We start from the raw sequence: 27,967 nt of genomic DNA on the forward strand, positions 1-27,967 counted from the left end.
TGTCCAACCTGGCCTTGAGCACTGCCAGGGATGGGGCAGCCACAGCTTCTCTGGGCACCCTGTGCCAGCGCCTCAGCACCCTCACAGGGAAGAGCTTCTGCCTTATCTCCAACCTGAGCTCCCCCTGTTTCAGTCTGAACCCATCACCCCTTGTCCTGTCACTGCAGTCCCTGATGCAGAGCCCCTCTCCAGCATCCTTGCAGCCCCCTTCAGACACTGGAAGCTGCTCTGAGGTCCCCACGCAGCTTCTCTTCTCCAGGCTGAGCAGCCCCAGTGTTCTCAGCCTGGCTCCATACGGGAGCTGCTCCAGCCCCTGAGCATCCTCGTGGCCTCCTCTGGCCTTGCTCCACCAGCTCCATGTCCTCACGCTGGGGACCCCAGCACTGCACACAGGGCTGCAGGGGGGGTCTCCCCAGAGCACAGCAGAGGGGCAGGATCCCCTCCCTGAGCTGCTGCTCACGCTCTGGGGGTGCAGCCCAGCACACGGGGGGGTTCTGGCCTCAAGCGCTCACTGAAGCTGGGTCATGGGGAGCTTCTCCTCACCCAACACCCCCAGGTCCTTCTCCTCGGGCTGCTCTCAATCACTCCCCCACCCAGCCTCTGTCTGTGCCTGGGATTGCCCCAGCCAGGGGCAGGGCCTTGCCCTTGGCCTTGTTGAGCTCCATGGGGCCGGCCCTGGGCACCTCTCGGTGTGTCCCGTCCATGTTCTCGTGGCCAAAGCTTCCATCTCCTTTCCCTGCCGGGCGCCCCTGGGTGAGCGGCACAGGGTGGATGTGGTGGCACCACTGCTCCCATCCAAGCTCTGCCTTCATCAGTCCTGAATGATCTTGTTTGAGCCTCACAGCAAAGGCTCAGAGTTGGGGGCAGCCTCGGGGCCGTGCCTGTTCCCTCCTCCCCTTTTCCCACCCCAGACCCAGCACAAAGGGCGAGGTGGGGCTCAAGGTTTATTCCAGGCTAAAAACCCTCTGTACAAAGCATCAACTCCATAGAAAATGAACAAATCCAAGGAAAACACAGGGAAGACACACGGGGGGTGACGAATGTGCTGCTAGGGGTTGGGGGGCACAACCTGGGGGGCTCCTCGCCCCACATCAGTCGGAGTCGCTCTCGCTCTCGGCCTCCTTCACGTCCACACTGAACTTGTACTCCTGGTCGCAGCCCATGTAGGCATCGCTCATGAAATACAAGGTGTAGTTGTGGGTCCCCGTGGCCGGAGCCACGAAATCCAACTTCACCTGCGCGGGGAGGAGAGGCGGTGTTGGGGTGGCGATGGGGAGACCCCGCACCCCCAAATGTGTGGGGCTGTGGCTGCCCCCAGCCCCCTCACCTTGGCTTTCTGCTGCAGCGTCAGGCGCTTGATGGAGATGAGGCTGTTGGATTTGGAGTCGCCGATCACCACCCACCAGCCCTCCTCGCGTTTCTGAGGGAGGCACAGAGTTAAGGGGATGGGGACACCCCCCATGGCTGCTGCCCCCCCGCCAGGTCACCGGGGCTGGGCTTCAGCACGTACCTGTGGGAACAGGGGAGCGATGACGGGCCCGGTGACCTCCTCCTCACGCTCCAGCTGCACCAGCACCACCACAGGCCCCCCGCTGCACGCACAGACCCAAGAGCCGCGGTCAGGGGGTCCCCCAGCGCCAGCCCAGCACCGAGGGGGCCTCCCCGCGGCCCTGCCTCACCTCCGGATGCTCTCCTTCTCCACCACCTCGTAGGAGAGCTCGATGTTGGGGTAGCGGTTGCAGAAGCGGGCGACGTCGGCGATCTGCACGTCCGAGAGCTGCAGCAGCGCGTTGCGGTCCTCGTCCTCCATCTCCATGATGTCAAACACGCTCTCCACGCCCTGCAAGCACCGGGGCTTTCAGCGCTGAGCTCCCCACAGAGCAAAGGGAGGACCACGGTGGCTCCCCTCCAGCTTTACCTTGTCCGTGCAGCGCTTGATGTGCTCGGAGGTGAAGTGAGGCAGCTGCTTGAGGTAGGAATCCTTGGACCACATGGCCTGGGTCACCATCTGCGCCAGCTCCATGGCGGCCAGCGCGGGGCTGAGCCACCCATTGCTGGAAAGCACATCCACGCAGGCCTGGATCAGCCGGATGGCCTGGAAACGAGGGATGGGGACGGGTCAGGAGGTGGGGACGCCGCAGCGGGCGACACGGGGGAGGTGGGATCCCCGTTGTACCTTGCTGAGGATCTCCTCGGTGTCCGACTGCAGCTCGGCGCTCAGCTGCATGCGCGACAAGTGGGCCTGCAGCAGCAGGTTGGTCTTGATGTGGGGATCGTTGAACTTGGGGTTGGGCAGTTTGTGGGGAACCTTTTGGGCCAGCTACAGGGAGAAACGAGGAAGCCGTCAGTGGGGACCACGGGCAGCCCCCCCCCGCCAGCGCCAGGCCCCAGGTGCTGGCACTGACCTGCCGCAGCAAGTTGTCCTCATGGTGCCGGATGGGGATGTTCTCGTACTCGGCAGCGCTGGAGATGATCTCGATGAGCCCTCGCACCTTGGTCTTGGCGTTGAGGGACATGCTGAAGAGCTCTGGGGCAGGCAGGGAGGGAGAGGGGTGAGGGGAAAGCAGAGGGCATCAAACCCCGTGGTGTAAGAGGTGCCTTCACGGCAAGCTTCATGCTGAAGGGCAGGGTTTGATGCACCCAGCCACGCACACAGCTCCTTCTCCCCATCACCCGTGGCACAGGGAGCGATGCAGACAGGGCTGCTGCGTGGTACCTGCCCCTCAGGAGCCCTCACCGATGGTGGTGTAGTTGATGTAGTAGTAGGCAGCGATCATCCCCAGGTTCAGAGGAGCCACGTCCATCTCGTCCTCGATGCTGATGCACTTGGACTGCTCCAGGTCACTGAGGGTCTGTTCCACCAGCTCCGAGAGGTGATCCGAGAGGTGCCTGTGGGACACACCTGCGGGGCAGCAGCGTTGGGATGGGGATAGAAACAGCCCAGGATGGAGAGAAACTGCTCGAGGGAAAGCAGAGCCCGGAGGCCAGGACCCTCCAACCCCTTGTGATGGAATCACCAAGTGGTTTGGGTTGGAAGGGACCTTAAAGCTCCTCCAGCTCCAACCCCTGCCACGGGCAGGGACCCCTTCCACTGGAGCAGCTTGCTCCAAGCCCCTGTGTCCAACCTGGCCCTGAACACTCCATCAGCCCCATGTCCCTCTTGTGGTGTTGCCCCAGAAGCACACACTGGGGGCGGGGGGGGTCTCAGCCTCTGTTTGTGTCTGGGACTTCCCTAACCCAGGGGCAGGATCGTGCCCTTGGCCTGGTTTTGGTGGCTCTGGTGGAACACGAGCCCCAGTGCAGAGCCCTCTGCTCACCCTGCAGGTTGTAGTAGTTCGGGTTCTGCGTCATCCTGCGGTACAGGAAGGTCCAGGTGAGATAATCCACTGCATCCTGCTTGTTTTCAATGGTCTTGGTGACAATCTCGGCGTTGAAGTGGTCGTGCATGCAATGGTCCAAGTGGGACTCCACTGGCAGCGGCTCATAGAGGAACTTCTTGAAGAAGTCCTGCATTGGGGCAGGAGCAGAGGGAATTGGTGAATAACCCCCCAGCAGCCGAGCTCCGGGGTTATCCGGCAGCCTGGGAGGAGCAGTCCCTGCCCCAAGCAGGAGACGGATGCCCACAGGCCAGGAACGCTGCCCTGCTCCTCACCCACCTTCTTGGAGCCCTGGCACATGATGACACAACGGCCCTCGTCGTCCTGCAGCGGGCGGTTCGCGTGCCCCACCATCTGCAGCACGTCGTAGATGGGGTAATCCACGTACCTGGGACACAGGGAACGTTAATGCAGCCCCATGGAAAGCTGCCACCACCACAGCGATTCCCAGCCTCTGCCTGGATGAGGATGGAGCCCTTTGGGATGAGGGGCTCGTGCTCAGCAGGGTGGACACAGGGGGATACTCCAGAGCACTCACGCGTGGATCTTGCCGTTGTAGTACTGCGTGTCCATGATGATGACGAGGTGAGCAGCGATGTTCATGCCCCAGCAGAGGCTGCGGGAGGCCACCATGACCTGCACTGCACCTGAGGAGCACGGGGAGAGCGGTCAGAGCGATGCTGTGGGGCCCAGGCACGAGGGGGAGGCAGATCTGGGGGTTCTGTGCTCCAGCAGATGGGTCTCAGCACACAGGGAGGTCCAGGAAGGATCCCCCCCCCCCCGAGCTGCTGCTCCTGCACACGGGGGGGCTCTGGGCTGCAGTGCACACTGTGGGCTCGTGCTGTTGGATGTGCTGTGTCCCCATCCTACCCCCTCACCAGAGCTGAAGAGCTGCTCCACCACGCGCCGCTCCACGGCCGTCAGCCCCTCGTGCAGGTAGCCAACCCCGTTCACAAGCGTCTCCTTCAGGGTGTTGTCATTCAGCTTGTCCAGGTACGACACCAGATCCTTCTCTGCACAGTGCAGGAACCTGCCCGAGATCATAGAATCATAGAACAGTCAGGGCTGGAAAGGACCTCAAGATCATCCAGTTCCAGCCCCCCTGCCATGGGCAGGGACACCTCACACTAAACCATCCCACCCAAGGCTTCATCCAACCTGGCCTTGAGCACTGCCAGGGATGGAGCACTCACAACCTCCCTGGGCAACCCATTCCAGTGCCTCAGCACCCTCACAGGAAAGAATTTCCTCCTTAGATCCAATCCAAACTTCCCCTGTTTCAGTCTGAACCCATCACCCCTTGTCCTGTCACTGCAGTCCCTGATGCAGAGCCCCTCTCCAGCATCCTTGTAGCCCCCTTCAGACCCTGGAAGCTGCTCTGAGGTCTCCACGCAGCTTCTCTTCTCCAGGCTGAGCAGCCCCAATGTTCTCAGCCTGGCTCCATACGGGAGCTGCTCCAGCCCCTGAGCATCCTCGTGGCCTCCTCTGGCCTTGTTCCAGCAGTTCCATGTCCTTTTTATGCTGAGGACACCAGAACTGCACACAATGCTCCAGGTGAGGTCTCACAAGAGCAGAGCAGAGGGGCAGGATCACCTCCTTCGCCCTGCTGGTCACGCTCCTTTGGATGCAGCCCAGGATGCGGTTGGTTTCTGGGCTGCGAGCGCACACTGCAGCCGGCTCATGTTCATTTTCCATCGACCAGCACCCCCAGGTCCTTCTCCTTGGGCCGCTCTGAATCTCTTCTCTGCCCAACCTGCAGCTGTGCTGGGATTGCTCCCACCCAGGTGCAGGACCTTGCACTTGGCGTGGTTGAACTCCATAAGGTTGGCATCAGCCACCTCACAAGCGTGTCGAGGTCCCTCTGGATCCCATCCCTTCCCTCCAGCGGATCAACCGGGCCACACAGCTTGGTGTCATCGGCAAACTTGCTGAGGGCGCATCAATCCCACTGTCCATGTCAGCCATGAAGATGTTAAACAAGACCGGTCCCAACACCGATCCCTGAGGGACACCACTCGTTACTGGTCTCCAGATGGACATCGAGCCATTGACCACAACTCTTTGTGTGCGGCCATCCAGCCAGTTCTTTATCCACCGAGTGGTCCCTCCATCAAATTGATGTCTCTCCAATTTAGAGACAAGGACGTTGTGTGGGACAGTGTCAAACGCTTTGCACAAGTCCAGGTAGATGACATCAACTGCTTTACCCTTGTCCATCAGTTCCGTAGCCCCATCATAGAAGGCCACCAGATTGGTCAGGCAGGATTTCCCCCTAGTGAAGCCATGCTGGCTGCCACCAAGCACCTTGTTGGTTTTCATGTGCCTTAGCATCCCATCCAGGAGAATGTGCTCCAAGATTTTGCCAGGCACAGAGGTGAGACTGACTGCTCTGTAATTCCCCGGGTCTTCCATTTTCCCCTTCCTGAAAATGGGGGTTATATTTCCCTTTTTCCAGTCGTCGGGAACTTCACCTGACTGCCATGATTTTTCAAATACGATGGCCAGTGGCTTAGCAACTTCATTCGCCAGCTCCTTCAGGACCTGCGGATGGATTCCATCAGGTCCCACGGACTTGTGTGTGTTCAGATTTTGAAGATGGTCTCGAACCAGATCCTCTCCTACAGTGGTCTTCATTCTCACAGTCCCTGTGTCTGCCTTCTAAGACCTGGGTGGTGCGGTTGGAGCCTTTGCCAGTGAAGACCAAGGCGAAGAAGTCATTCAGAACCTCAGCCTTCTCCAAATCCTGTGTAGCCAGTTCTCCCGAGAGCTTCCTCAGGGGGGCTGTGTTGTCCCTCGTCTGTTTTTTGTTCGCTACGTACCTGTAGAATCCCTTCCTGTTATCCTTAACATCCCTGGCTAGGTTTAATTCTAACTGGGCCTTAGCCTTCCTAACCTGGTCCCTAGCTTCCCGGGCAACATCCCTGTACTCTACCCAGGCCGCCTGTCCTTGCTTCCACTTTTTATAAGCCTCTTTTTTCCTTTGAGTTTTCCTCAGATGGGGAGCAGAGACACCCCTGCCAGGCCCTGCAAGCCCCTTGTCCCAGCAGACACCTCGGGGGCAGCCCTGAGACCACTTCCCATCGCCAGTTGTCCCTCGGCCCAGCAAACAGCCCCAGAACTCCCCCTCGGAGGAGGCACAGAGGCCCCAGCACCGGTACCTTTGCCTCTGGATGTCTGACGCGCACGTGGTGAGGATGTTGATGGCCGTGAGCCGCGTCTGCTTGCGCGACGGCACAAAGACGATGACGGGCTTCTTGGGCGAGTGCTTCATGATGGCGTGGTAGACGGGCTTGGCCATGGAGAGCAGGCGCGTCTGCGTGTGGCTGATGTTGAAGCCCTGCAGGAGAGGAGCCGGCAGTGATGCCCTGTGCTCAGGCAGCAGCAGGGGAAGGAGAGGACGGTGCCCAAAGCCTACCTGAATGTGCAGCTCGAGGGGCACGGGGCGCACGTTGGGGTGGAAGTTGAAGGTGGAGGTGGCACTGCAGCCCAGCCAGTGGGCCACGTCCTTGGCGTTGGAGAGGGAGGAGCTGAGGGCCACGATGCGGATGGGCCGCTCGATTTGGGACGAGATGTAGCGCATGCGGGAGCAGATGACCTCCAGCACCGGCTGCAGGAGAGGAACGCTGAGCAATCCGCACTGTGCTCACCTTGTGGATGAGCTCTGGACACTTCTCACCCATGGATACCCCAGGGCTGAGCTTCCCAAAGGATCCAGCCCTCCTTTCCCTCCCTTGGGGAAAGCCACCTGGAAAAGCTGACCTCACACCAGGTAACGGGAGTGAGCAACCACCCACCCCCAGCTCCGCTGCCGAGCTCCACACCATGAGGAGCATCACTGCCTTCTCCCCTCGCAGGCTCACCCCGTTTTCACCCCCGATGAGGTGCACTTCGTCCACGATGAAGAGGTTGACGTTCTGGACGTTCTTGCGCTGCTTCCAGCGTCGGGAGAGGATGTCCCACTTCTCAGGGGTGCTGATGATGATGTTCCCTTTGCCCAGCAGCTTCAGGTCGGTGCTGGTCTCCCCCGTCAGCAAAACCACCTTCTTATTGAGGCGCTCCTGGAACTTCTCGTACCAGTCCAAGAAGACCTGCCAAGGGCGAGGGGTGGTGGTGACGGAACAAATCCTACCAGATCCCTGCCACATCCCTGCAGACACACACAGGGACCCGCCAACAGCACCACGCTGGCAGCTGGGTGGTGTCTCTGCTCCTTCAGAGAGGCCACGGCTAAAGCAAAGAGTCTGGAGTCATCCCGAGGGATGTGACAGCAAAGAAGGGATGAGGAAAGGCAAAGAGGGGATGAGGAAGGGGATCTGGGCCACCAGACTCACCTGCTCTGCCAGAGCCTCCATGGGGGTGATGTACACGCAGCGTCCCTCCGAGTTCTGGAGCAGCATCCTCAGGATGGCAAACTCAGCACAAATGGTTTTCCCACTGCCGGTGGGAGCCCCCACAAAGACGTTGTCGTCGCTGTTATAGACCGTGTTGAACACTGGGGATGGGCAGACAACACAACGGGAGCAGGTGAGCACGATCTCCATGGATTCCTACCAAAGCTCAGGAAACAGGCAGGGAAAACGCAGCCTGGAGCCAGCCTGCACAAGGAGGAGCTACAGGAAGGGCTGGGTAAGAGCTCAGCCCAGGATCCATTGAGCTGAACAAGCTCTAGGCTGTCAGAGCACCTCCTAAGCGTGAACTCCCCACCCTGGCTAAGCCCAGGCAGAGAAACATGGAGAGGGCAGCATCGGCTGGCTCCATCCCTGCATCCAAGCCCTTCACAGACAGAGACCAAGGCGCTGAGAGGGCCAGGGGTGGCTGAGATGCAGCCTGGAGGAGGGGAGCAGAGGCAAAACCCACCCTGGGTCTGGATGGGGTTGAAGAACGGGAACTTGTCCTGGTAGAGGCTCTCGAAGGCGCTGTTCCGCAGAGCTGACACGGGCAGAGGCTGCAGGTCCAGCAGCTCCGTGGGAGGAGGATACTTCTCAGGGAGGATCAGGTGCCGGAAGGAAACGGGCAGCTGGGTCTCACAGGCTGTCAGACATGGACAGGATCCGTCAGCTCGGACAGCAGCACAGGGCTTTCATCATGGAGTCAGCAAAGAATCCCAGCCTGGTTTGGGCTGGACGGGACCTTAAATTTCCTCCAGCTCCAACCCCTGCCACAGGCAGGGACCCCTTCCACTGGAGCAGCTTGCTCCAAGCCCCTGTGTCCAACCTGGCCTTGAGCACTGCCAGGGATGGGGCAGCCACAGCTTCTCTGGGCACCCTGTGCCAGCGCCTCAGCACCCTCACAGGGAAGAGCTTCTGCCTAAGAGCTCAGCTCAGTCTCCCCTCGGGCAGGTTCAAGCCATTCCCCTTGGCCTGTCCCTACAGGCCCTTGTCCCAAGCCCCTCTCCAGGTTCCCTGCAGCCCCTTTAGGCACTGGAGCTGCTCTCAGGTCTCCCCTTCAGGAGCCTTCCCTTCTCCAGGCTGCCCCAGCCCAGCTCTCTCAGCCTGGCTCCAGAGCAGAGCTGCTCCAGCCCTCGCAGCAGCTCCGTGGCCTCCTCTGGCCTCACTCCAGCAGCTCCAGGTCCCTCTGGTGCTGCTGCCCCAGCTCTGGATCAGGGCTGCAGGGGGGGTCTCCCCAGCGCACAGCAGAGGGGCAGGATCCCCCGCCCTGCTCTCACTTGGCTCTCAGCAGTCTTCACCCCACCAGGAGCGTCCTGCAGCCCCCCCCCAGGCCCCAGCAGAGCCCCTGTGTGTGCCCAGGGCGCTGCTGCAGCAGGAACTCACAGAGCCAGCGGTCGGACACCACGCGGATGAAGTACTGAGGGGGCAGCGGCTCGAAGACGGGCACGAAGAAGGTGACGAGATGCTCGTCCTGCGCGTACTTGGCCTTGAGCAGGAAGTACTCGTGGTGCAGGATCACTTCACTGTCCACGTCCTCCACCAGGATCCAGAAAGCCTCGGATGAGCCATGCACCTGAGCAAGGGCAGCCGTTACCTTCACAGCAGAGCCTTGTTTCCCCCCTTCCACACCCCCAGGAGCTGGACACCAGTGAATTCCCCACCCTGGCTAAGCCCAGGCAGAGAAACATGGACAGGGCAGCTGCAGTTGGCCCCATCCCTGCATCCAACCCCTCCAGAGAGGGACGGGGTTGGTACAGGGGATACACCGTTTGCTACACCAGCTCCTCACACGAGGTGAAGAAACCCCACAAGACTGAGGCACTGAGGGGGCCAGTGTGGCCCCACGAGTGCCCTCTTTCCCAGCATGGTATTTACTGAGCTCACCTTTTCATCCCACTGGAAGTCGGGAGTTATGGTGAGCTCCACTTTGAGCGTGGAGCGGGTAATGGGCTGCAAGTGGACCGAGAGCTCCAGCTTTGGGAAGAGGTGAACGTATTTGTGGATGGTTTTGCCCATCTTGGGCATTCGGATCAGCTCCCCTGTGAAGAGGAAGGTGCTGCCATCAGGACACACGGACAATGGGGTGGCCACCATCCCAAACTGGCAATGCAAGAAGCAGGAAGGAACCAGGGCAAAGCTTCTGCCCCCCTCAGGCTGCACCAAGACCCTCCCCAAGAACAAGGCCGCCAGTGGCTGGGTCAAAACACAGCAGAGGAGGCCAGAGGCAGGGGACAGCTCTCCCGGCCGTGTCTCTGTACCTATTTCGTTATGGTTCAGGTCATAGAGCCGCTCGAAGGGGAACGTCTTCTTCTCGATTTTCTTCACCACTTCATCGGGCAGCTTCTTGAACTGGCGCAGAGGACACATGGACTGCCACCTGCACCGCGGCCACACAGGCACAAACCAGAGCCGAAGCTTCAGAGCGGGCTCCCCACGCTGCCCAACCCAGCAGCTCCTGCGCATCCCACCAGGGACGAGCCCCCTCCTTCCCAAGGCAGGCCCCCGCAGCTTCCAGCCCCAGGGTCACTCACATGCGCTTGTCGATCATCTTGCAGAGGTTGAGGGTCTTGTCGGTGAGCTGGGCCCAGCCCCGGTTCAGGACGATCTCGAAGATGGCCCTCATGAGCCGCCCGGCAGACTGGGGACAGAGCAGCACTCAGAGCCCGGCCCAGCCCCGAGCAGCTCCCCCCTCCTCTGCCCATTTGCCCCCCAGCTCCATGTGACAATAGAAGTGTGCGATGGAAGGAACCAGCTCCAACCCCTGCCACGGGCAGGGACCCATTCCACTGGAGCAGCTCCAAGCCCCTGTGTCCAACCTGGCCTTGAGCACTGCCAGGGATGGGGCAGCCACAGCTTCTCTGGGCACCCTGTGCCAGCGCCTCAGCACCCTCACAGGGAAGAGCTTCTGCCTAAGAGCTCAGCTCAGTCTCCCCTCGGGCAGGTTCAAGCCGTTCCCCCTGGCCTGTCCCTACAGGCCGTTGGCCAAAGTCTTTCCTCATCTTTATTCTAAGTCCCCTTTATGAACTGAATTAAAGGTCCTTCATCCCAAATTCCCACAGGAGCAATTCTATGATTCCCAGCCTGGGGAACGTGGCCTTGTGGGAGATTCCTAAGCCTACACTGCAGTGCTCTAGAGATGAATTATTCTGAGGACAAACTGGAGGCCCCAGTGAAGATCCGGTTTCCACCCTGGCAGGGGTGAGACCTCACCACTCACAGCTCTGGTTACTTCCAAAGCCATCTCTGAGCACAGACTGCACCTCTGAGGTGTCATCGGTTGAGGCAGGGCTGGGCTGCACACACCTAAATGGAAAGAGGCCCCCGCAGGTTTCCTCCCTCACCTGGGTTACATACACCATGTCCGCCATGAGAGCAAATCCTTCCAGCTTCAGCTGGGAGATGAAGGCCTGGAGGAGCACGTTGATCTGGGGAAGGAGACGAGAGGTTCTCAGTGCCCACTGCACCAGTGCCTGATCCGGGGGGACTGTGACTCATGGTGGGAGAGAAGTGATCAGCAGGGATCACGGTCCCACACTGCAGGCCAACGTGCTCAACCAGAGGCAAGAAGCATCTGCAGCATCTCTAAGAAGTCCCCTTGAGGTGGAGGCAGGGCTCACCTTGGCACTGGGCTCCTCTATGCTCTCCTTCACTGGGATGGGAACTCGCTCCAGCAGCTTCTGAAGCTCGAGCTTCTCCTCCTGCAGGAAACCGAGGTGGGAGAGGTGAGAATGGTGCTCACAGGGCACGCTCCGCACCTTCCCCTGCAGCCCCCGGGCTGCCCGGCTCCGTACCTCCCTCACGGTGATGTTCCTGAACTCGGAGGACAGGGAGAACACCCGAAAGAGCTCGATTTCACTGAGGGTGGGTTTCAGGAGCTGGTTGTAGGTTTGCATGGTCTCGTTGGTGATGTAGTAGTGGCTGGCGATGCGGCCCAGCTCTGTCACCTGCCAAAGGACAACAAGAGCCACAGTGAAGCAGCAGAAAGGCACCGATGGATGGCACGGACAGGAGGTGAAGAGGAACTGGGGTAAGATCTCCCCAAGATCCCATCTCAGTCTCCCCTCGGGCAGGTTCAAGCCATTCCCCTTGGCCTGTCCCTACAGGCCCTTGTCCCAAGCCCCTCTCCAGGTTTCCTGCAGCCCCTTCAGGCACTGGAGCTGCTCTCAGGTCTCCCCTTCAGGAGCCTTCTCTTCTCCAGGCTGCCCCAGCCCAGCTCTCTCAGCCTGGCTCCAGAGCAGAGCTGCTCCAGCCCTCGCAGCAGCTCCGTGGTTTCCTCTGGCCTCGCAGATACAGCAGCAAACACAGCAGCGATGCTGAGGCTCAGGGTTTACACCAGCTCCTCTCTATGCAGACAAACAGCTCCCAGGACCCACAGCCGTGCCCAGGTCCGAGTGACGCAGCGATCCCTGGCATCCATGATTAACCAGTGGGATGCCTCTTGCCCCCTTCCCCTCACCCAGGGGCTGCTCCCATCGCAGCCCCCGTCCCAGGTCCTCTCTCACCTGGAAGTTCCCCGTCTTCTTGTCGTACTTGACCAGGTTGTTCTTGTCCAGCATGAGCGCTGCCGTGTGCACCAGGTCCAGGCGGCGCTGGTCCAGCAGCGGATCCCCCTTCAGATCATCGTGGGAGATGCCGTAGAGAGTGGGGGAGCGCAGCATCCGGATGTACAGGTAGGTGTAGCCCAGCCAATTCACTGCATCCTGAGGGAACAACAACGTGCCCTAGGAGCTGACGGACATCAGCATGCAGGGACAACGCTCCGGCCTGGATCCCAGTGCTTCAAGCACCAGTGTAGGACACAGGAGGCTGAGCCCAGCCAAATCCTGCTGGGTCAACATTAAACCAGAGCTTGGAAGCCCAGCAGTGCCACAGACACCTCGTGTCCAGCACCATGGAAAGATTAAGGAATTAAAAAATCATAGAATCCCAGCCTCGTTTGGGCTGAAGGGACCTCAAAGCTCATCCAGCTCCAGCCCCTGCCACAGGCAGGGACCCCTTCCACTGCAGCAGCTTGCTCCAAGCCCCTGTGTCCAACCTGGCCTTGAGCACTGCCAGGGATGGGGCAGCCACAGCTTCCCTGGGCACCCTGTGCCGGCGCCTCAGCACCCTCACAGGGAAGAGCTTCTGCCTAAGAGCTCAGCTCAGTCTCCCCTCGGGCAGGTTCAAGCCATTCCCCTTGGCCTGGCCCTACAGGCCTTTGTCCCAAGCCCCTCTCCAGGTTCCCTGCAGCCCCTTTAGGCACTGGAGCTGCTCTCAGGTCTCCCCTTCGGGAGCCTTCTCTTCTCCAGGCTGCCCCAGCCCAGCTCTCTCAGCCTGGCTCCAGAGCAGAGCTGCTCCAGCCCTCGCAGCAGCTCCGTGGCCTCCTCTGCACTCGCTCCAACAGCTCCACGTCCCTCATGCAGACTTTTCCCCAGTGTCCTCCATGTGGAGAATTCCACCTGCTTGGAGTTACAGAAGGATCTACCCCTCCCAGGCTGGCAATCCTTGCTGGCCTTTCAGAGCTCTTCAATCTTTGCTCCCCAGGCACCAAAAGGCTGCAGGTTCTTTGCTTGCACACCTTTCCCTGACACTGCTCATCCTCTCACCCCTGCAATTCCCACGTGCACAAGGAGCACACATCCATGGGGAAAGCAAACATTCCCACTCACCTTTGCATTCTGGACATTGCCGAGCACAGCCTCTGCATTCAGCATGTCTGGGAGCTTCGACACCATCTGGCTCTCAATGGGGAGCTGCTGGTTGAGCAGGGACAGGTAATACTGCAGCTCACCATGGGATGTGATGAGGATCCCCTCTCCTTTGGTGTCGTACTGAGGCCTCCCAGCACGGCCCAGCATCTGAAATGAGAAGGGGAAGTCAACAAAACAGCAAAGCTTTTCCCTTGGGATTTCTCCTCACTGCTGTGTCCTGGGGCTTCACTGCTCAGTCTGCTGCTAATTCCTGCTGGAATATACACAGAATCCCAGACTGCTTTGGGCTGAAGGGACCTTAAAACTCCTCCAGTTCCAACCCCTGCCACGGGCAGGGACCCCTTCCACTGGAGCAGCTTGCTCCAAGCCCCTGTGTCCAACCTGGCCTTGAGCACTGCCAGGGATGGGGCAGCCACAGCTTCTCTGGGCACCCTGTGCCAGCGCCTCAGCACCCTCACAGGGAAGAGCTTCTGCCTTATCTCCAACCTGAACTCCCCTGTTTCAGGCTGAACCCATCACCCCTTGTCCTGTCACTGCAGTCCCTGATGAAGAGCCCCTCCCCAGCATCCTTGTAGCCCCCTTCAGACACTGGAAGCTGCTCTGAGGTCTCCGCACAGCTTCTCTTCTCCACACCCCGATTTTCTTTGGGATTCAGAATTATCCCAGATGTGTCTGGCCAAAATACTGGGAGAGGAATCATTGCCCTCTTCTAGTGATCTGCTTCTCCTCTGCCCTCCCAGGGCTGAGCCCGGAGCAGCAGAGTCAGGCTGCCAATAGGGAGCGGGCTGTAACTACCCTGAGAAAAGACAAAAGCAGAGCTTGGCTGTGCCTCAGTGGGAAAAGCAAAGCCCTGCCCCCGGTCCTGGCAGCCCCTCTGTGACCAGGACCTCACCTGCAGGATGTCCAGAGCCCCCAGCTCGGTCCAGCGCCCCTTCTCAGGGCTGTACACCTGCGTCCCCTTGATGATGACAGTGTGAGCAGGGAGGTTCACCCCCCAGGCCAGCGTGGCTGTGGAGACCAGCACCTGCAGGAGCAAAACACCCGTCAGAGCCAGGGAGAAGCAAATTCCTAGGGGAAAAAGGGATCTAAAATGCTTGGCCCATCATTAGAGATGTGCACAAAAGGGACCAAGGCTGTGACTGTCCCAGCAGCTCAGCAGAGGAAGGCCAGGTAAAGCAGGAAGAGCCTTCCCAGCTCCCTGCATGACCCTCAGAAAATCCTTTGCCATCCACTGATAAGGCAGCCAGGACACTGCTTCCCAAAGCAGTTGTTTTCCCAGCCGCAGAGGAGGCAGCCTGCTCTGGGACAGGCCTCTGCCTTTAAACACCCAGCAAGGGCCAGGGGAGATGTTCTTGCCCCCTCTGTCCTGGCCAAGTGCTGGTAGTTCCTATTCTTGCTGTGCACCCAAGCCTGCTTCCATCAGGCTCCGGCTCCACAGGAGTGGGATGGAGGCTGGATCCTCTTGATTTTGCACAGAGGACTACAGGAAAACATGGCTCAAGTGTTTCCCTTGGGAAGGGCCAAGCAAAGGAGCAACTCCTGCTCACCTGGATGTGCTTGTCAGCAAAGAGATCCTCCACCAGCGTCCGGTCCACCCGCGTCATCCCCGCGTGGTGAATGGCAAAGCCGTAAGGAAGGAGATCCTTCAGCTCCAGGTTCTGCAGCACAAACACAACCAGCTCCGGGTTGGAGAAGCAACAGGAGGAAGTGTAGGTCCGAAAGGAAAAGCTGTGAAACTGCACCAAAGTGGCAGCATCTTTGTGTGTGCAGAGCCCTGGTTACCTTGCACTGCTCAGCTTCGGTCCTCAGCACCTCGGTGGAGGCTGAGCCCTCCCTCAAGAAGAGGCCCAGGGTATCTTTCTCCAGACACATGTCCCTGATGGCCCGGGCGGTCTTCCCGGTCTCCTTCCTGGAGTGAACGAACACCAGGACCTGGTAAACAAGCAGATGGTTCCATTGCAGAGCTGGGAATCACCAGAGCTGCAGCTGGCAAAGATGCTTGAGCAAACCTGCTCCTGGGGTTCAGGGTGGGAAGAGATCTAGAACTAGTGTGGATGCCCTGTGCACCATGCACAGAGCTCCTGGTGTTTTGGGGTATCACCACAAAAGCTCAATCATCCTAAAAAGGAGAGGTCATTCCTCCATCAGACACCTGGAAAAGGGAGGAAAGCCCTGTTCCTTCCTCTCTTGGCTACCATCAACCACCTGAACTCACCCTCTCCTCCACTGCAGCATTTCTGCAGTGACAGCAGCTTGGAAGAGTCTCAGAGCAACAGCCAGGACCCAGGACTGTGTCAGGAACAATCCCAGCCTGGTTTGGGTTGAAGGGACCTTAAAGCTCACCCAGCTCCAACCCCTGCCACGGGCAGGGACCCCTGCCACTGGAGCAGCTTGCTCCAAGCCCCTGTGTCCAACCTGGCCTTGAGCACTGCCAGGGATGGGGCAGCCACAGCTTCTCTGGGCACCCTGTGCCAGCGCCTCAGCACCCTCACAGGGAAGAGCTTCTGCCTAAAAGCTCATCCCAGTCTCCCCACGGGCAGGTTCAAGCCATTCCCCTTGGCCTGTCCCTACAGGCCCTTGTCCCAAGCCCCTCTCCAGGTTCCCTGCAGCCCCTTTAGGCACTGGAGCTGCTCTGAGGTCTCTCCTTAAGGAGCCTTCTCTTCTCCAGGCTGCTCCATCAGTCCCCAAAGCCTGTGTCTGTGCTTGGAATGGCTCCAGCTCAGGGGCAGGACCTTGCCCTTGGCCTTGTGGAGCTCCCTGATGGTCTCACTAAACAACACAAGTGTCAGACCTGGTTCTTCCCTGCGTGCTCCATGATCTTCTCATAGACGATCTCGTTCATGATCTGGAAGCGTTTGATCGCTTTCTTCTCTGTGATGCCCACATAGGTCTGCTCCAGGGGCACCGGCCGGAAGCTGGAAGGAAGAAAGAGCAAGTCCATATAAGAGCAGAAAGATGGAGTAACCCTGACACAAAGGTTCTGCCAAAGACATCCTGTATCTTGTGCTCCCAAGTTCTATTTGCTTCCTCTGGGCCTTGATTTACATGGAAAGATGATGGCTCCAGTTCTGCCCAGTTGAACAGGAGGGAACATGTACTCCCATTTCCTGGAATCCATTTGCTTTGCACACACTCAGAAAGCAAAAATGGAGTTTTGGGAATGGCCATAATCCTATTTTGTGCTTCCTTTGACCAGCTCCTGCAGCACACAGGTACAGCAGAGCCCATGTCTGCTGAGAACTGAACAGGAGCCAGCTTCAGTGTGCGCTGCAGCCCAGAACCCCCCCTTGTGCTTGGCTGCACCCCCAGAGCGTGAGCAGCAGCTCAGGGAGGGGATCCTGCCCCTCTGCTGCGCTCTGGGGAGACCCCCCCTGCAGCCCTGTGTGCAGTGCTGGGGTCCCCAACATGAGGACATGGAGCTGGTGGAGCAAGGCCAGAGGAGGCCACGAGGATGCTCAGGGGCTGGAGCAGCTCCTGTATGGAGCCAGGCTGAGAACATTGGGGCTGCTCAGCCTGGAGAAGAGAAGCTGCGTGGAGACCTCAGAGCAGCTTCCAGGGTGTGAAGGGGGCTGCAAGGATGCTGGAGGGGGGCTCTGCATCAGGGACTGTAGGGATGGGACAAGGGGTGATGGCTTCAGACTGAAACAGGGGGAGTTCAGGTTGGAGATAAGGCAGAAGCTCTTCCCTGTGAGGGTGCTGAGGCGCTGGCACAGGGTGCCCAGAGAAGCTGTGGCTGCCCCATCCCTGGCAGTGCTCAAGGCCAGGCTGGACACAGGGGCTTGGAGCAAGCTGCTCCAGTGGAAGAGGTCCCTGCCTGTGGCAGGGGGGTGGAAATGGATGATGTTAATGTCCTTTCCAACCCAAACCATTCCATGATTCTATGATCTGCTTCTGCAAAGTTTCTCTTTGCAAGTACAACAACGCAGGAACCCTGGCACAACCTTTGAGGCTGGATTTAACTGCTCCAGTTCTAAACACGCATTTAGCAGCACATGCAAGAGCCAAATGCATATTGAGAGAAGGCTGAAGGTCTGATGAGACCCTGGAGCCATCTGACAGCTGCCTGCCACAGGAGGCAGAACATCCCCAGCTCTGCATAAAGCTCTCTCTCAGACTGGCACTGTACCTGTTATCAAAATAGAACAGGCCCTTGGCTGGGTCCACGCGCAGGAAGGTCGCCACGTCCTCGTAGTTGGGCAGGGTGGCACTCAACCCCACCAGCCTCACGTCCTCCTGGGTCATCTCGATGTTGCGGATGGCTCTGGCCACCAGTGACTCCAGGACGGGTCCTCGGTCGTCGTGCAGGAGGTGAATCTCATCCTGAAGATGAGGAGCAGCGTTACCCCCACTCCAACCAGCCCCATTCAACACATCTGGGGGTTAGGTTCTCAGTGGACCTGCTTGTGTGGAGGCTCATCCCACAGCTCATGGGTTAGAGGCATGGAACCAACCAGCTCAGCCAGTCCAACTGTGCCCCAGCACTGCCAAGGCCACCCCTAACCCATGGCACTGGGGCCTTGTCTCCATGGTGTGTGAACCCTTGCAGGGCCGGTGCCTGCAGCCCTGCCCTGGGCAGCCTGTTCCAATGCCTGAGCACCCTCTGGGGCAGGAATTGTTCCTCAGCTCCATCTAAACCTGCCCTGGGGCAGCTTGGGGCCGGTTCCTCTTGTCCCATCCCTTGTTCCTTGGGAGCAGAGACCAACCCCACCTCCCTACAACCTCCTTTCAGGTTGCTGTAGAGAGCAATAAGGTTTAGGGGTGGCCTTGGCAGTCCTGGGGTAAAGGTTGGACTTGGATGCTCTTAAAGGTCTTTTCCAACCTGGTTGATTCCATGGTTCTATGATTCAAAGCCCAAGTTTCTCCACAACCAAGCACCAGGGACATCTTTAACCTCCAATGCACGGTTGGGAACTGTAACACCCCGCCACTGCCCACGCTCAGCCCTCTCTGTGCTCACCAGGATGACCAGCCGCACGAGCTGGGTGTAGGTGCGCTCGCCTCCCTTGCGGGTGATGATGTCCCACTTCTCCGGGGTGCAGACGATGATCTGCGTGGCGCTGATTTCCTCCTTGCAGAGCTGGTGGTCCCCCGTCAGCTCGGCCACGTTGATGCCGTAGGTTGCCAGGCGCTGGGAGGAAGCCCAGAGGCTGTTACGTTGGATCAATGTGTTCCCTGGGGCAGGGGAGCCCCGGGATGCTCCCAGCCAGCTTCAGCCTCTCCCAGTGAAGCACTGGAAGAGCCCCATGGGTTTCACAGCCCACGCTGACATCCAGAGCCCATATGGACAAGCACACAGAGCCTGGTGAGCATCGGCTGCACTGTAACTAAAGACAGCCCAAACCCATCCTATCCCAACAAGCGCCTGCCTGAGCTTAGCTCCTTCTGGAAGCACAAGGTGAGAAGCCACCACAATCGAGCTCATCCTCCCCCTTCTGCAGCTCAGGCAGGGCAGGACCAACCCTCTCCTTACCTTCCCAAAGCTGCCCACCACCCCCAAACCATTCCTTACCTTCCCAAAGCTGCCCACCATCTCCTGCACCAAGGACCTCATGGGTGCGATGTAGATGATCTTGAAGTCATCCACGTTGATGGTCCCGTCGATGTTGATGTGCTTCCCGATCTCCCGCAGCATGCACATCAGCGCCACGTTCGTCTTTCCAGCCCCCTGGAAAAACAACCGCAGCCAGAGCCATCAAACCCCCTTGTCCCCAGTGAAGGATGACCCACAGCAGGCCTTTGCCACCAAACTGGCTCATCCTTTGGGATCCCATCGTGCCGGATCCGTACCGTGGGTGCGCACAGCAGGAGGTTCTCATCCGACTCCAGTGCAGCGCGGTAGAGTTTGCTCTGAATCCGGTTGAGGGTTTTGAAGCCCTCGAAGCCAGCCTGGGCGTACTTGGGCAGCTTCTCCACAGACACCAGTTGCTGGAAGGGAAAACATGGAGCTCGGCACCTTTGTCCCAGCACCTTGCAGGCAGCAGGGAACAGGGGAGAGCCTGGCGAAGCTGGGGAGCTTCAGGGTCACGTTGTCTCTGAATCCCAGCCTGGTTTGAGCTAAAGGGACCTCAAAGCTCATCCAGCTCCAACCCCTGCCACGGGCAGGGACCCCTTCCACTGGAGCAGCTTGCTCCAAGCCCCTGTGTCCAACCTGGCCTTGAGCACTGCCAGGGATGGGGCAGCCACAGCTTCTCTGGGCACCCTGTGCCAGCGCCTCAGCACCCTCACAGGGAAGAGCTTCTGCCTAAGAGCTCAGCTCAGTCTCCCCTCGGGCAGGTCCAAGCCATTCCCCTTGGCCTGGCCCTACAGGCCCTTGTCCCAAGCCCCTCTCCAGGTTTCCTGCAGCCCCTTTAGGCACTGGAGCTGCTCTCAGGTCTCTCCTTAAGGAGCCTTCTCTTCTCCATCTGAACCCCCCAGGTCCCTCGGCCGTTCCCCATCACCGCTGTGCTCCAGGCCCTGCACCAGCTCCATTCCCTTCTCTGGCCCTGCTCCAGCCCCTCAATGTCTCTCTTGCAGTGAGGGGCTCAGAGCTGAGCACAGGGTTCGAGGTGCAGCCTCACCAGTGCCCGGTGCAGGGGCACAATCCCTGCCCTGGCCCTGCTGCCGCACTGGGGCTGCTCCAGGCCAGGATGCTGGGGGCTGCCTGGGCACAAGCTGCTCATGCTCGGCTCCATCCATCAGCACCCCCAGCTCCTTTCCCATGAGCAGTTTCCAGCCACAATTCCTCAAGCCTGGAGCGTTGCAGGGGTTGTTGTGGCTCAAGTGCAGGACCTGGCCCTTTGCCTGTTGAACCTCAACATCAGTCCCCTCATCGCTCAACACCCCTTGTGCTAACATAGGGCAACAAGCAGGGCACCCACCTCTTCGGAGCCGAAGGGCTTTGGCTTCAGGGCAGGGACGTGCACCTCCTCGTAGCCCTTGCGCTGCCGGCGGAAGGAGCCGTCGGGGAGCTGGCATCTCTTGTTGGCCATGAAGTGACTCCCTTGGGCAAACACCAGATCCTCCAAGTCCAGCACCTGCCGGGGAGCCAGTGCCTGGAAAGGGACAAGGATCAAAGAGCCCATCCTGGCATCTTCAGCCCGGGACCAAGGGAAAAGCAACTGCATCCAATGGGCAGGTGCCTCTTGAGCAAATCAGGGGCTCATTCTTGGTCCCTCCCTGCCCACATCACTTCCAAGTGCTCTTTTGGCACTTCCTGAGGATGATTTTTGGGGATTTCCAAGGGTTTTACCTCTCCTCCTTGGTCCAGATCCATGGTCTCCAGGTCAGTGTCCATCCGGGACTGACGGACACGCTCCCGCCGAGAGCGTTCCTCCTGCGTGAGCGGAGAAGAAGTCAGCCCCAGGGAGGAGCAGCTGAGCCCCCTCCATGGAGCCCCCATGGCCTCACACAACCACAGTGTCCCTGTATGGGCATTCCCCTGACCAACACTGATCAGTTTTGGCACTAGAAACCAGTGTCCCCAAGGGCAGGCCCTAAACTTGTCCTTCCAGGGAAGCTGATGAAGGGAACATGAGCAGATGAGGCTGCTCCTCTGGGCACCCTGTGCCAGCGCCTCAGCACCCTCACAGGGAAGAGCTTCTGCCTAAGAGCTCAGCTCAGTCTCCCCTCGGGCAGGTTCAAGCCATTCCCCTTGGCCTGGCCCTACAGGCCCTTGTCCCAAGCCCCTCTCCAGGTTCCCTGCAGCCCCTTTAGGCACTGGAGCTGCTCTCAGGTCTCCCCTTCAGGAGCCTTCTCTTCTCCAGGCTGCCCCAGCCCAGCTCTCTCAGCCTGGCTCCAGAGCAGAGCTGCTCCAGCCCTCGCAGCAGCTCCGTGGCCTCCTGTGGACTCGCTCCAACAGCTCCAGGTCTCTCTGGTGCTGCTGCCCCAGAGCTGCACACCCTGGATCTCGTTGAGCTTCTCTTAACCCAACACCCCCAAGTCCTTCTCCTCAGGCAGCTCCATCCAGCGGCCCCCAGCCTGTGCTTGTGCTGGGGCAGGGCCTTGCACTTCTGTTACACTGAGCCTCATCTTGAAGAGGCGCAGGGTGAGGCAGTGCCGGTACAACCCAGCCACCACCAGCAGGAACACGTGAAGCCTGCAGCTATGGGCACTTTCGGGAAAGCAGCCATCTGAGTGACTCAAACCCCACACATCTCCCCCTCAGCTGAGCCTCAGCATCACCCAAGCAACGATTCCTACAGAGCTGATGTCCCAGCTGAGTCAGGGGCTCCTCAATCACACACAGCAAACCCCAACCCAGCGATGGCATCAAGGCTCCACAATCCCTCCTCTCGCCCTTCCTGAGGCTCCCTCATCCTTACCCGGATGAGATCCTCCTTCTCTGTCTCGTGCAGCTGATACAAGAACTTGGACAGCTCAGGATCTGCTTCCATCTTCCCCATTATCCTTTCTTTCTCTGCTTCGCTTTGGGCACTGGCCAGCAAAGTGCAGTAGAGGACTGAAGGAGGGAAATAAAGGGATGGAAAAGGTTGGTGGGGTGGGTTAATGGTTGAACCAAAAGGAGGGAGCAAAGAACAAGGCCCAAGCTTCATAAAGCACCACCGAGGGCAGTTTAAAAGCCTCAGGTTGTGCTGGAATCACCTCAGAACAGGAGGAGAGCAACAAGGTTAAAGCCACTCACTCATCATCCGGTGCTGCCGCAGGACCTTGATGAAGTCAAAGGTGTTGAAGCCCAGGAGCAGCACGAGCTGGTTCTCACATTCCCGGTCATCACTCGCAGTCTGGGAGGAGGAGAAGGGAGGAACCATGAGCTCTGTGCCCCACACACAGCCAGAACCCTGCTTCCCAAGGAACTGGACTCGGGGAGCTCAACAGCAGCCGCATCCCACGAGGTGCCCAATCCAGCTGCAGCTGACATCCCCATCCTCTGCACCCCTCCTTTATCCCAGCTCACATGAGCATCAGCACCACAATCAGCAGGGAAATGGACCCAAGCTATGATGATCTCCCAGCAAACAGTGACAAATCCCAACCCCTTCCCCTTGGAAGGAGATTTCTGGGAATGAAGACCGGTGCCACCCAGCCCAGCACCCATCTGGCTCTGTGCAACCACAGCACATCCACAGCTGCATTTCCTTCGCAAGAACATAGGTAACGAGTTGTGGGGCCAATTCCTGCTTCCAGGCAGAGCAGTATTCCAAGACCACCATGTGGATCAGGGAGCCACTGACCTTCAGGATCTCCAGGACTTCATCTGCCTTCTTCTGGGAAACGATGGCATCATCATAGAAGCGGCTCAGCTGCCGCTGGAGCCAAAAGGCGTCGATGTCTCGCGGGTGCAGATCCTTCTTCTTGGAGCTCATCAGCTCCCCCGATGCCACCAGCTTAAGGAAATCCCACAAAAACGTTATTTTCCAGTGGGAGGGAAGCAGGAGAATGGACCCTGTGCTCTTGGGGAGCGTGTGGGCCTGTTCCCTGCCCGGGGTGAGGAGCAGAGAACCAACAGATGCAACTGTGCAGCTGCCAGAGCCATGAATCCTGGGATGGTTTGGGTTGGAAGGGACCTTAGAGCTCACCCAGCTCCAGCCCCTGCTACGGGCAGGGACCCCTTCCACTGGAGCAGCTTGCTCCAAGCCCCTGTGTCCAACCTGGCCTTGAGCACTGCCAGGGATGGGGCAGCCACAGCTTCTCTGGGCACCCTGTGCCAGCGCCTCAGCACCCTCACAGGGCAGAGCTTCTGCCTAAGAGCTCAGCTCAGTCTCCCCTCGGGCAGGTTCAAGCCATTCCCCTTGGCCTGTCCTTGCAGGCCCTTGTCCCAAGCCCCTCTCCAGGTTCCCTGCAGCCCCTTTAGGCACTGGAGCTGCTCTCAGGTCTCCCCTTCAGGAGCCTTCTCTTCTCCAGGCTGCCCCAGCCCAGCTCTCTCAGCCTGGCTCCAGAGCAGAGCTGCTCCAGCCCTCGCAGCAGCTCCGTGGCCTCCTCTGCCCTCACTCCAGCAGCTCCAGGTCCCTCTGGTGCTGCTGCCCCAGAGCTGGATCAGGGCTGCATCAGAGCTCAGCCTCAAGGCTCCCAATCACATCCCTACCCCTGCTCCAGACAACCCCAAACCACTCCCAAGTCCCTCAGGGACTCACATTGGCCGAGAGGGTGCAGCGCACAACGGCCTCGTCTCCCTCCATGTCATCGTCGGACGCCTCGTCCCGCACTTCACCATAAATGTCCTCATCGCCTTCCTGTTGGAAGCAGAGTTCCAGGAAGTGGCCGTTACAAACCTCATAGGAGCTTTTCCTTGCTAAAGATGAACGATTTGGCAACTAATTCCCAAGGGGAAGCTGCCTCCCGCTTTCCCCAGGAGCAAAGGTAAGGACCATGGGAGATGAGCTCTCCTCTCCAGAGAGCTTTGCCAGCAACTCCTCCAACCACCTCCCATTTATCTCTCATCATTCTCTCAGCCTCTTCCAAGAAACAATCCCAGAAGCGCTCCTAGGAAACGCTTCCAGCTCCTCCTTCCCCCCCAGCTGTCATGTTTCCCCCCCACATCTAAAGATCACCACCTGGTTCCTGCCTCACGACAAGCCTGGGATTAGCAGGATCATCAACAGACCCTCCCCAAGGAAGCTAAAATAATCCAGTGTGAGCCAATGCCCCCTTCCCAGCAGGACTGAGGTTCCACAGTCCCTATGGAGCAGCTCAGATCAAAGGGACAAGGCAGAGACCCCATTGCCAGCCACAGCCCCTCTTCTCCTACCTCCTCATCGGACTCAAACTGCACGTTCACCCCGTAGGTCTCATCGATGTTGTCATCTGCAAGGAAAGGGGAGCTCATTCACTGGGAATCTGGGAATTACTGGCACAGGTTATGGATCCACGTGCCCATCCATGCCTCAGCGCATTGGAAAGAGGAACAGAACCTGGTTATGCGGCTTGGAAACTGCCCCAGTTCTGGTTTCTCTGAGTGCAGACATGACCCCAGAGCAGCAGTAACCCCGCTTCCTGCTCCATTCCCGAAGCCATCCCATACCCATGTTCTGGATTTCCTTGTCTCCGCCGTAGTCCGTGATCTTCTTGCCCAGGTTCACCAGGACGTGGTAGCGGGTGTCATCGGTCTGGCCCAGCAGCAGATCCACCTCCTTCCTCCGCTCCTTGTCTCGCAGCTTCTCGTTCTTCAGCACCGCCAGCACCTCGTCAGCAGCTCCACACAGGATGTCCCGCGGCTGGGAAGGAACCACACGGATGCAAGACCTGAGAGGTGCCCAGTGCTGGCCCCATGGAGCTCAACAAGGCCAAGGCAAGGCCCTGCCCTGGCTGGGGCAATCCCAGGCTCAGCCACAGGTTGGGTGGGGGAGTGATTGAGAGCAGCCCGAGGAGAAGGACTTGGGGGTGTTGGGTGAGAAGCTCCCCATGACCCGGTTTCAGTGAGCGCTTGAGGCCAGAACCCCCCCCGTGTGCTGGGCTGCACCCCCAGAGCGTGAGCAGCAGCTCAGGGAGGGGATCCTGCCCCTCTGCTGCGCTCTGGGGAGACCCCCCCTGTAGCCCTGTGTGCAGTGCTGGGGTCCCCAGCGTGAGGACATGGAGCTGGTGGAGCAAGGCCAGAGGAGGCCACGAGGATGCTCAGGGGCTGGAGCAGCTCCCGTATGGAGCCAGGCTGAGAACACTGGGGCTGCTCAGCCTGGAGAAGAGAAGCTGCGTGGAGACCTCAGAGCAGCTTCCAGGGTCTGAAGGGGGCTGCAAGGATGCTGGAGAGGGGCTCTGCATCAGGGACTGTAGGGATGGGACAAGGGGTGATGGGTTCAGACTGAAACAGGGGAGTTCAGGTTGGAGATAAGGCAGAAGCTCTTCCCTGTGAGGGTGCTGAGGCGCTGGCACAGGGTGCCCAGAGAAGCTGTGGCTGCCCCCATCCCTGGCAGTGCTCAAGGCCAGGTTGGACACAGGGGCTTGGAGCAAGCTGCTCCAGTGGAAGGGGTCCCTGCCCGTGGGAGAGGGTTGGAGCTGGATGAGCTTTAAGGTCCTTTCCAACCCAAACCATCCCAGGATTCTATGAAACAGGGAATCCTGTTGGTCCCTCTCATTTCTGAACCCCTATGGTCAGACCCCCAAACCACCATCACAACGTGTCCAAGCCCAGAAACCAGCACTGATGAAGCCAGGCCACCCCATGGGATGACAGAGAAAGATTCACAGCTGCCAAGGGCTTGATCTCCCTCTGAATCCATTCCCATCCTCACCTGGTCACCAAGAGCCGCCTGAATGAAGCTCAGCAGCACCTCGTAGGTCTCCCGGGTCTCCTTGGTTTTGGGTTTGTAGATGATTCCCACCATCTCATCAATGCCTTCGGACAGCAGCGTGTAACCCTTCATCTTGTTGATGTCGTGCCTGTCCTCGTCACGCTTCCTTCGCCTGGGGACAGGGGCAGGGAGGGCAATGGTCACCCCAAGCACGTCCAGGCTCTTTCAGTTGATCAATAAAGGAGAAATCCAGCTCTTTGAACGTTCACTTCCATTTCAGCTTCCCAACACGGATACCAAATGAAGACAGCAGCTTCCAGCTGGGTGGGTTCTGTGCTCCCAGCACCACACCGGTGCCACTACAAAACCCTCCCAAACCACCTACAATTCGAGCACTAAACCCAACCAAAGCTGTGTTAGGAATACCACATTCACTGTAATACCACATCCATTGTAATATCACATCCATTGCAATGCCACATCCATTCCCATGCTGCATCCTTTGTAATGCCATATCCATTGCAGTGCCACATCCATTGCAGTGCCACATCCATTGCAGTGCCACATCCACTGCAATGCCACATCCCTTGCAATGCCACATCCCTTGCAATGCCACATCCCTTGCAATGCCACATCCATTCCAATGCCACATCCATTCCCATGCCACATCCATTCCACTGCCACATCCATTGCAATGCCACATCCCCTGCAATGCCACATCCCTTGCAATGCCACATCCATTGCAATGCCACATCCCTTGCAATGCCACATCCATTGCAATGCCACATCCCTTGCAATGCCACATCCATTCCAGTGCCACATCCATTCCAGTGCCACATCCATTCCAGTGCCACATCCATTCCAATGCCACATCCATTCCAGTGCCACATCCATTCCAGTGCCACATCCATTCCAGTGCCACATCCATTCCAGTGCCACATCCATTGCAATGCCACATCCATTCCAGTGCCACATCCATTCCAGTGCCACATCCATTGCAATGCCACATCCATTCCAGTGCCACATCCATTGCAATGCCACATCCATTCCAATGCCACATCCATTCCAGTGCCACATCCATTCCAATGCCACATCCATTCCAATGCCACATCCATTCCAATGCCACATCCATTGCAATGCCACATCCCTTGCAATGCCACATCCCTTGCAATGCCACATCCATTCCAGTGCCACATCCATTCCAATGCCACATCCATTGCAATACCACATCCATTGCAATGCCACATCCATTGCAATGCCACATCCATTCCAATGCCACATCCATTGCAATGCCACATCCATTCCCATGCTGCATCCTTTGTAATGCCATATCCATTGCAATGCCACATCCATTGCAGTGCCACATCCATTGCAGTGCCACATCCATTGCAATGCCACATCCATTGCAGTGCCACATCCATTCCAGTGCCACATCCATTGCAATGCCACATCCATTGCAGTGCCACATCCATTCCAGTGCCACATCCATTCCAATGCCACATCCATTCCAGTGCCACATCCATTGCAATGCCACATCCACTCCAATGCCACATCCATTCCAGTGCCACATCCACTCCAATGCCACATCCATTGCAATGCCACATCCATTCCAGTGCCACATCCATTCCAGTGCCACATCCATTCCAGTGCCACATCCATTCCAATGCCACATCCATTCCAGTGCCACATCCATTGCAATGCCACATCCACTCCAATGCCACATCCACTCCAATGCCACATCCATTCCAATGCCACATCCATTGCAATGCCACATCCATTCCAATGCCACATCCATTCCAGTGCCGCATCCACCGCACCCCCCGCGCCCCGCGCTCCCACTCACTTCGCCCGCCGCTCCTCCTGCATCTGAGGCTTGGTCCTCTGCGCCTTGTCCCCCATGCGGGTCCCCTCCAGCTTCCCCACCAGGGACAGCACCTCCCCGGTGGGCTCATCCCGCCGCGTCCGGTCGATCAGCGAGCGGTCGGCTTGGAGCACGAGGTTGGAGTTCTGCGAGGGGAGAGGGAGGGCGGTGACGGGGACCGGGGCGGGGGGGGGCACAGAGGGAGCCGCCCCCCCCCCCCCCCAAACCCGCTTGTGCTCTACTTAAGGGGAAGCGGCCGGGCCCGCCCCGCGCCCGCACTCACCGCCTTGTACTCGTACTGCAGGCTGCGGGCCGTGACGTCCGCCATGGCTGCACCGGGAGCAGGCCGCGCCGCCGCTCACCGGAACTTCCGGCTTCGGCGGAAGTGGGACCCGGAAGGGGCATCTGCTGGAGGAAGGAGAACTACAACTCCCAGCATGCATCCGGAGAGGCGGGGAGGACCCGGGAGGCGCTGGTTGTGATTGGCTGG

General features: G+C 58.9%; 1 protein-coding gene across 1 annotated transcript; it reads right to left on the reverse strand.

The window, feature by feature from the left end:
* Nucleotides 1-931: 931 nt before the first annotated feature.
* On the reverse strand, nt 932-27,870 carry SNRNP200 (small nuclear ribonucleoprotein U5 subunit 200). Its single transcript, XM_065659057.1, has 45 exons — nt 27,761-27,870; nt 27,460-27,623; nt 25,617-25,788; nt 24,413-24,605; nt 24,140-24,195; nt 23,526-23,624; nt 22,626-22,778; nt 22,076-22,175; nt 21,756-21,892; nt 20,684-20,767; nt 20,313-20,486; nt 19,243-19,380; nt 18,965-19,120; nt 18,413-18,583; nt 17,582-17,775; nt 16,247-16,370; nt 15,238-15,387; nt 15,003-15,113; nt 14,348-14,479; nt 13,414-13,602; nt 12,268-12,465; nt 11,557-11,709; nt 11,383-11,463; nt 11,107-11,190; nt 10,297-10,403; nt 10,024-10,142; nt 9,650-9,804; nt 9,149-9,338; nt 8,235-8,408; nt 7,709-7,869; nt 7,238-7,465; nt 6,793-6,984; nt 6,536-6,714; nt 4,256-4,407; nt 3,916-4,024; nt 3,657-3,765; nt 3,318-3,507; nt 2,738-2,902; nt 2,406-2,527; nt 2,177-2,320; nt 1,919-2,095; nt 1,680-1,840; nt 1,511-1,592; nt 1,328-1,420; nt 932-1,235 (listed from the first exon to the last, which is right to left on the reverse strand). The coding sequence occupies exons 1-45, from the start codon at nt 27,803-27,805 to the stop codon at nt 1,092-1,094; spliced, it is 6,411 nt and encodes a 2,136-aa protein (XP_065515129.1). The 5' UTR covers nt 27,806-27,870; the 3' UTR covers nt 932-1,091.
* Nucleotides 27,871-27,967: the final 97 nt, after the last annotated feature.

This window comes from Lathamus discolor, chromosome 22, assembly GCF_037157495.1.
Source record: "Lathamus discolor isolate bLatDis1 chromosome 22, bLatDis1.hap1, whole genome shotgun sequence".
Taxonomy (NCBI): Eukaryota; Metazoa; Chordata; class Aves; order Psittaciformes; family Psittacidae; genus Lathamus; species Lathamus discolor.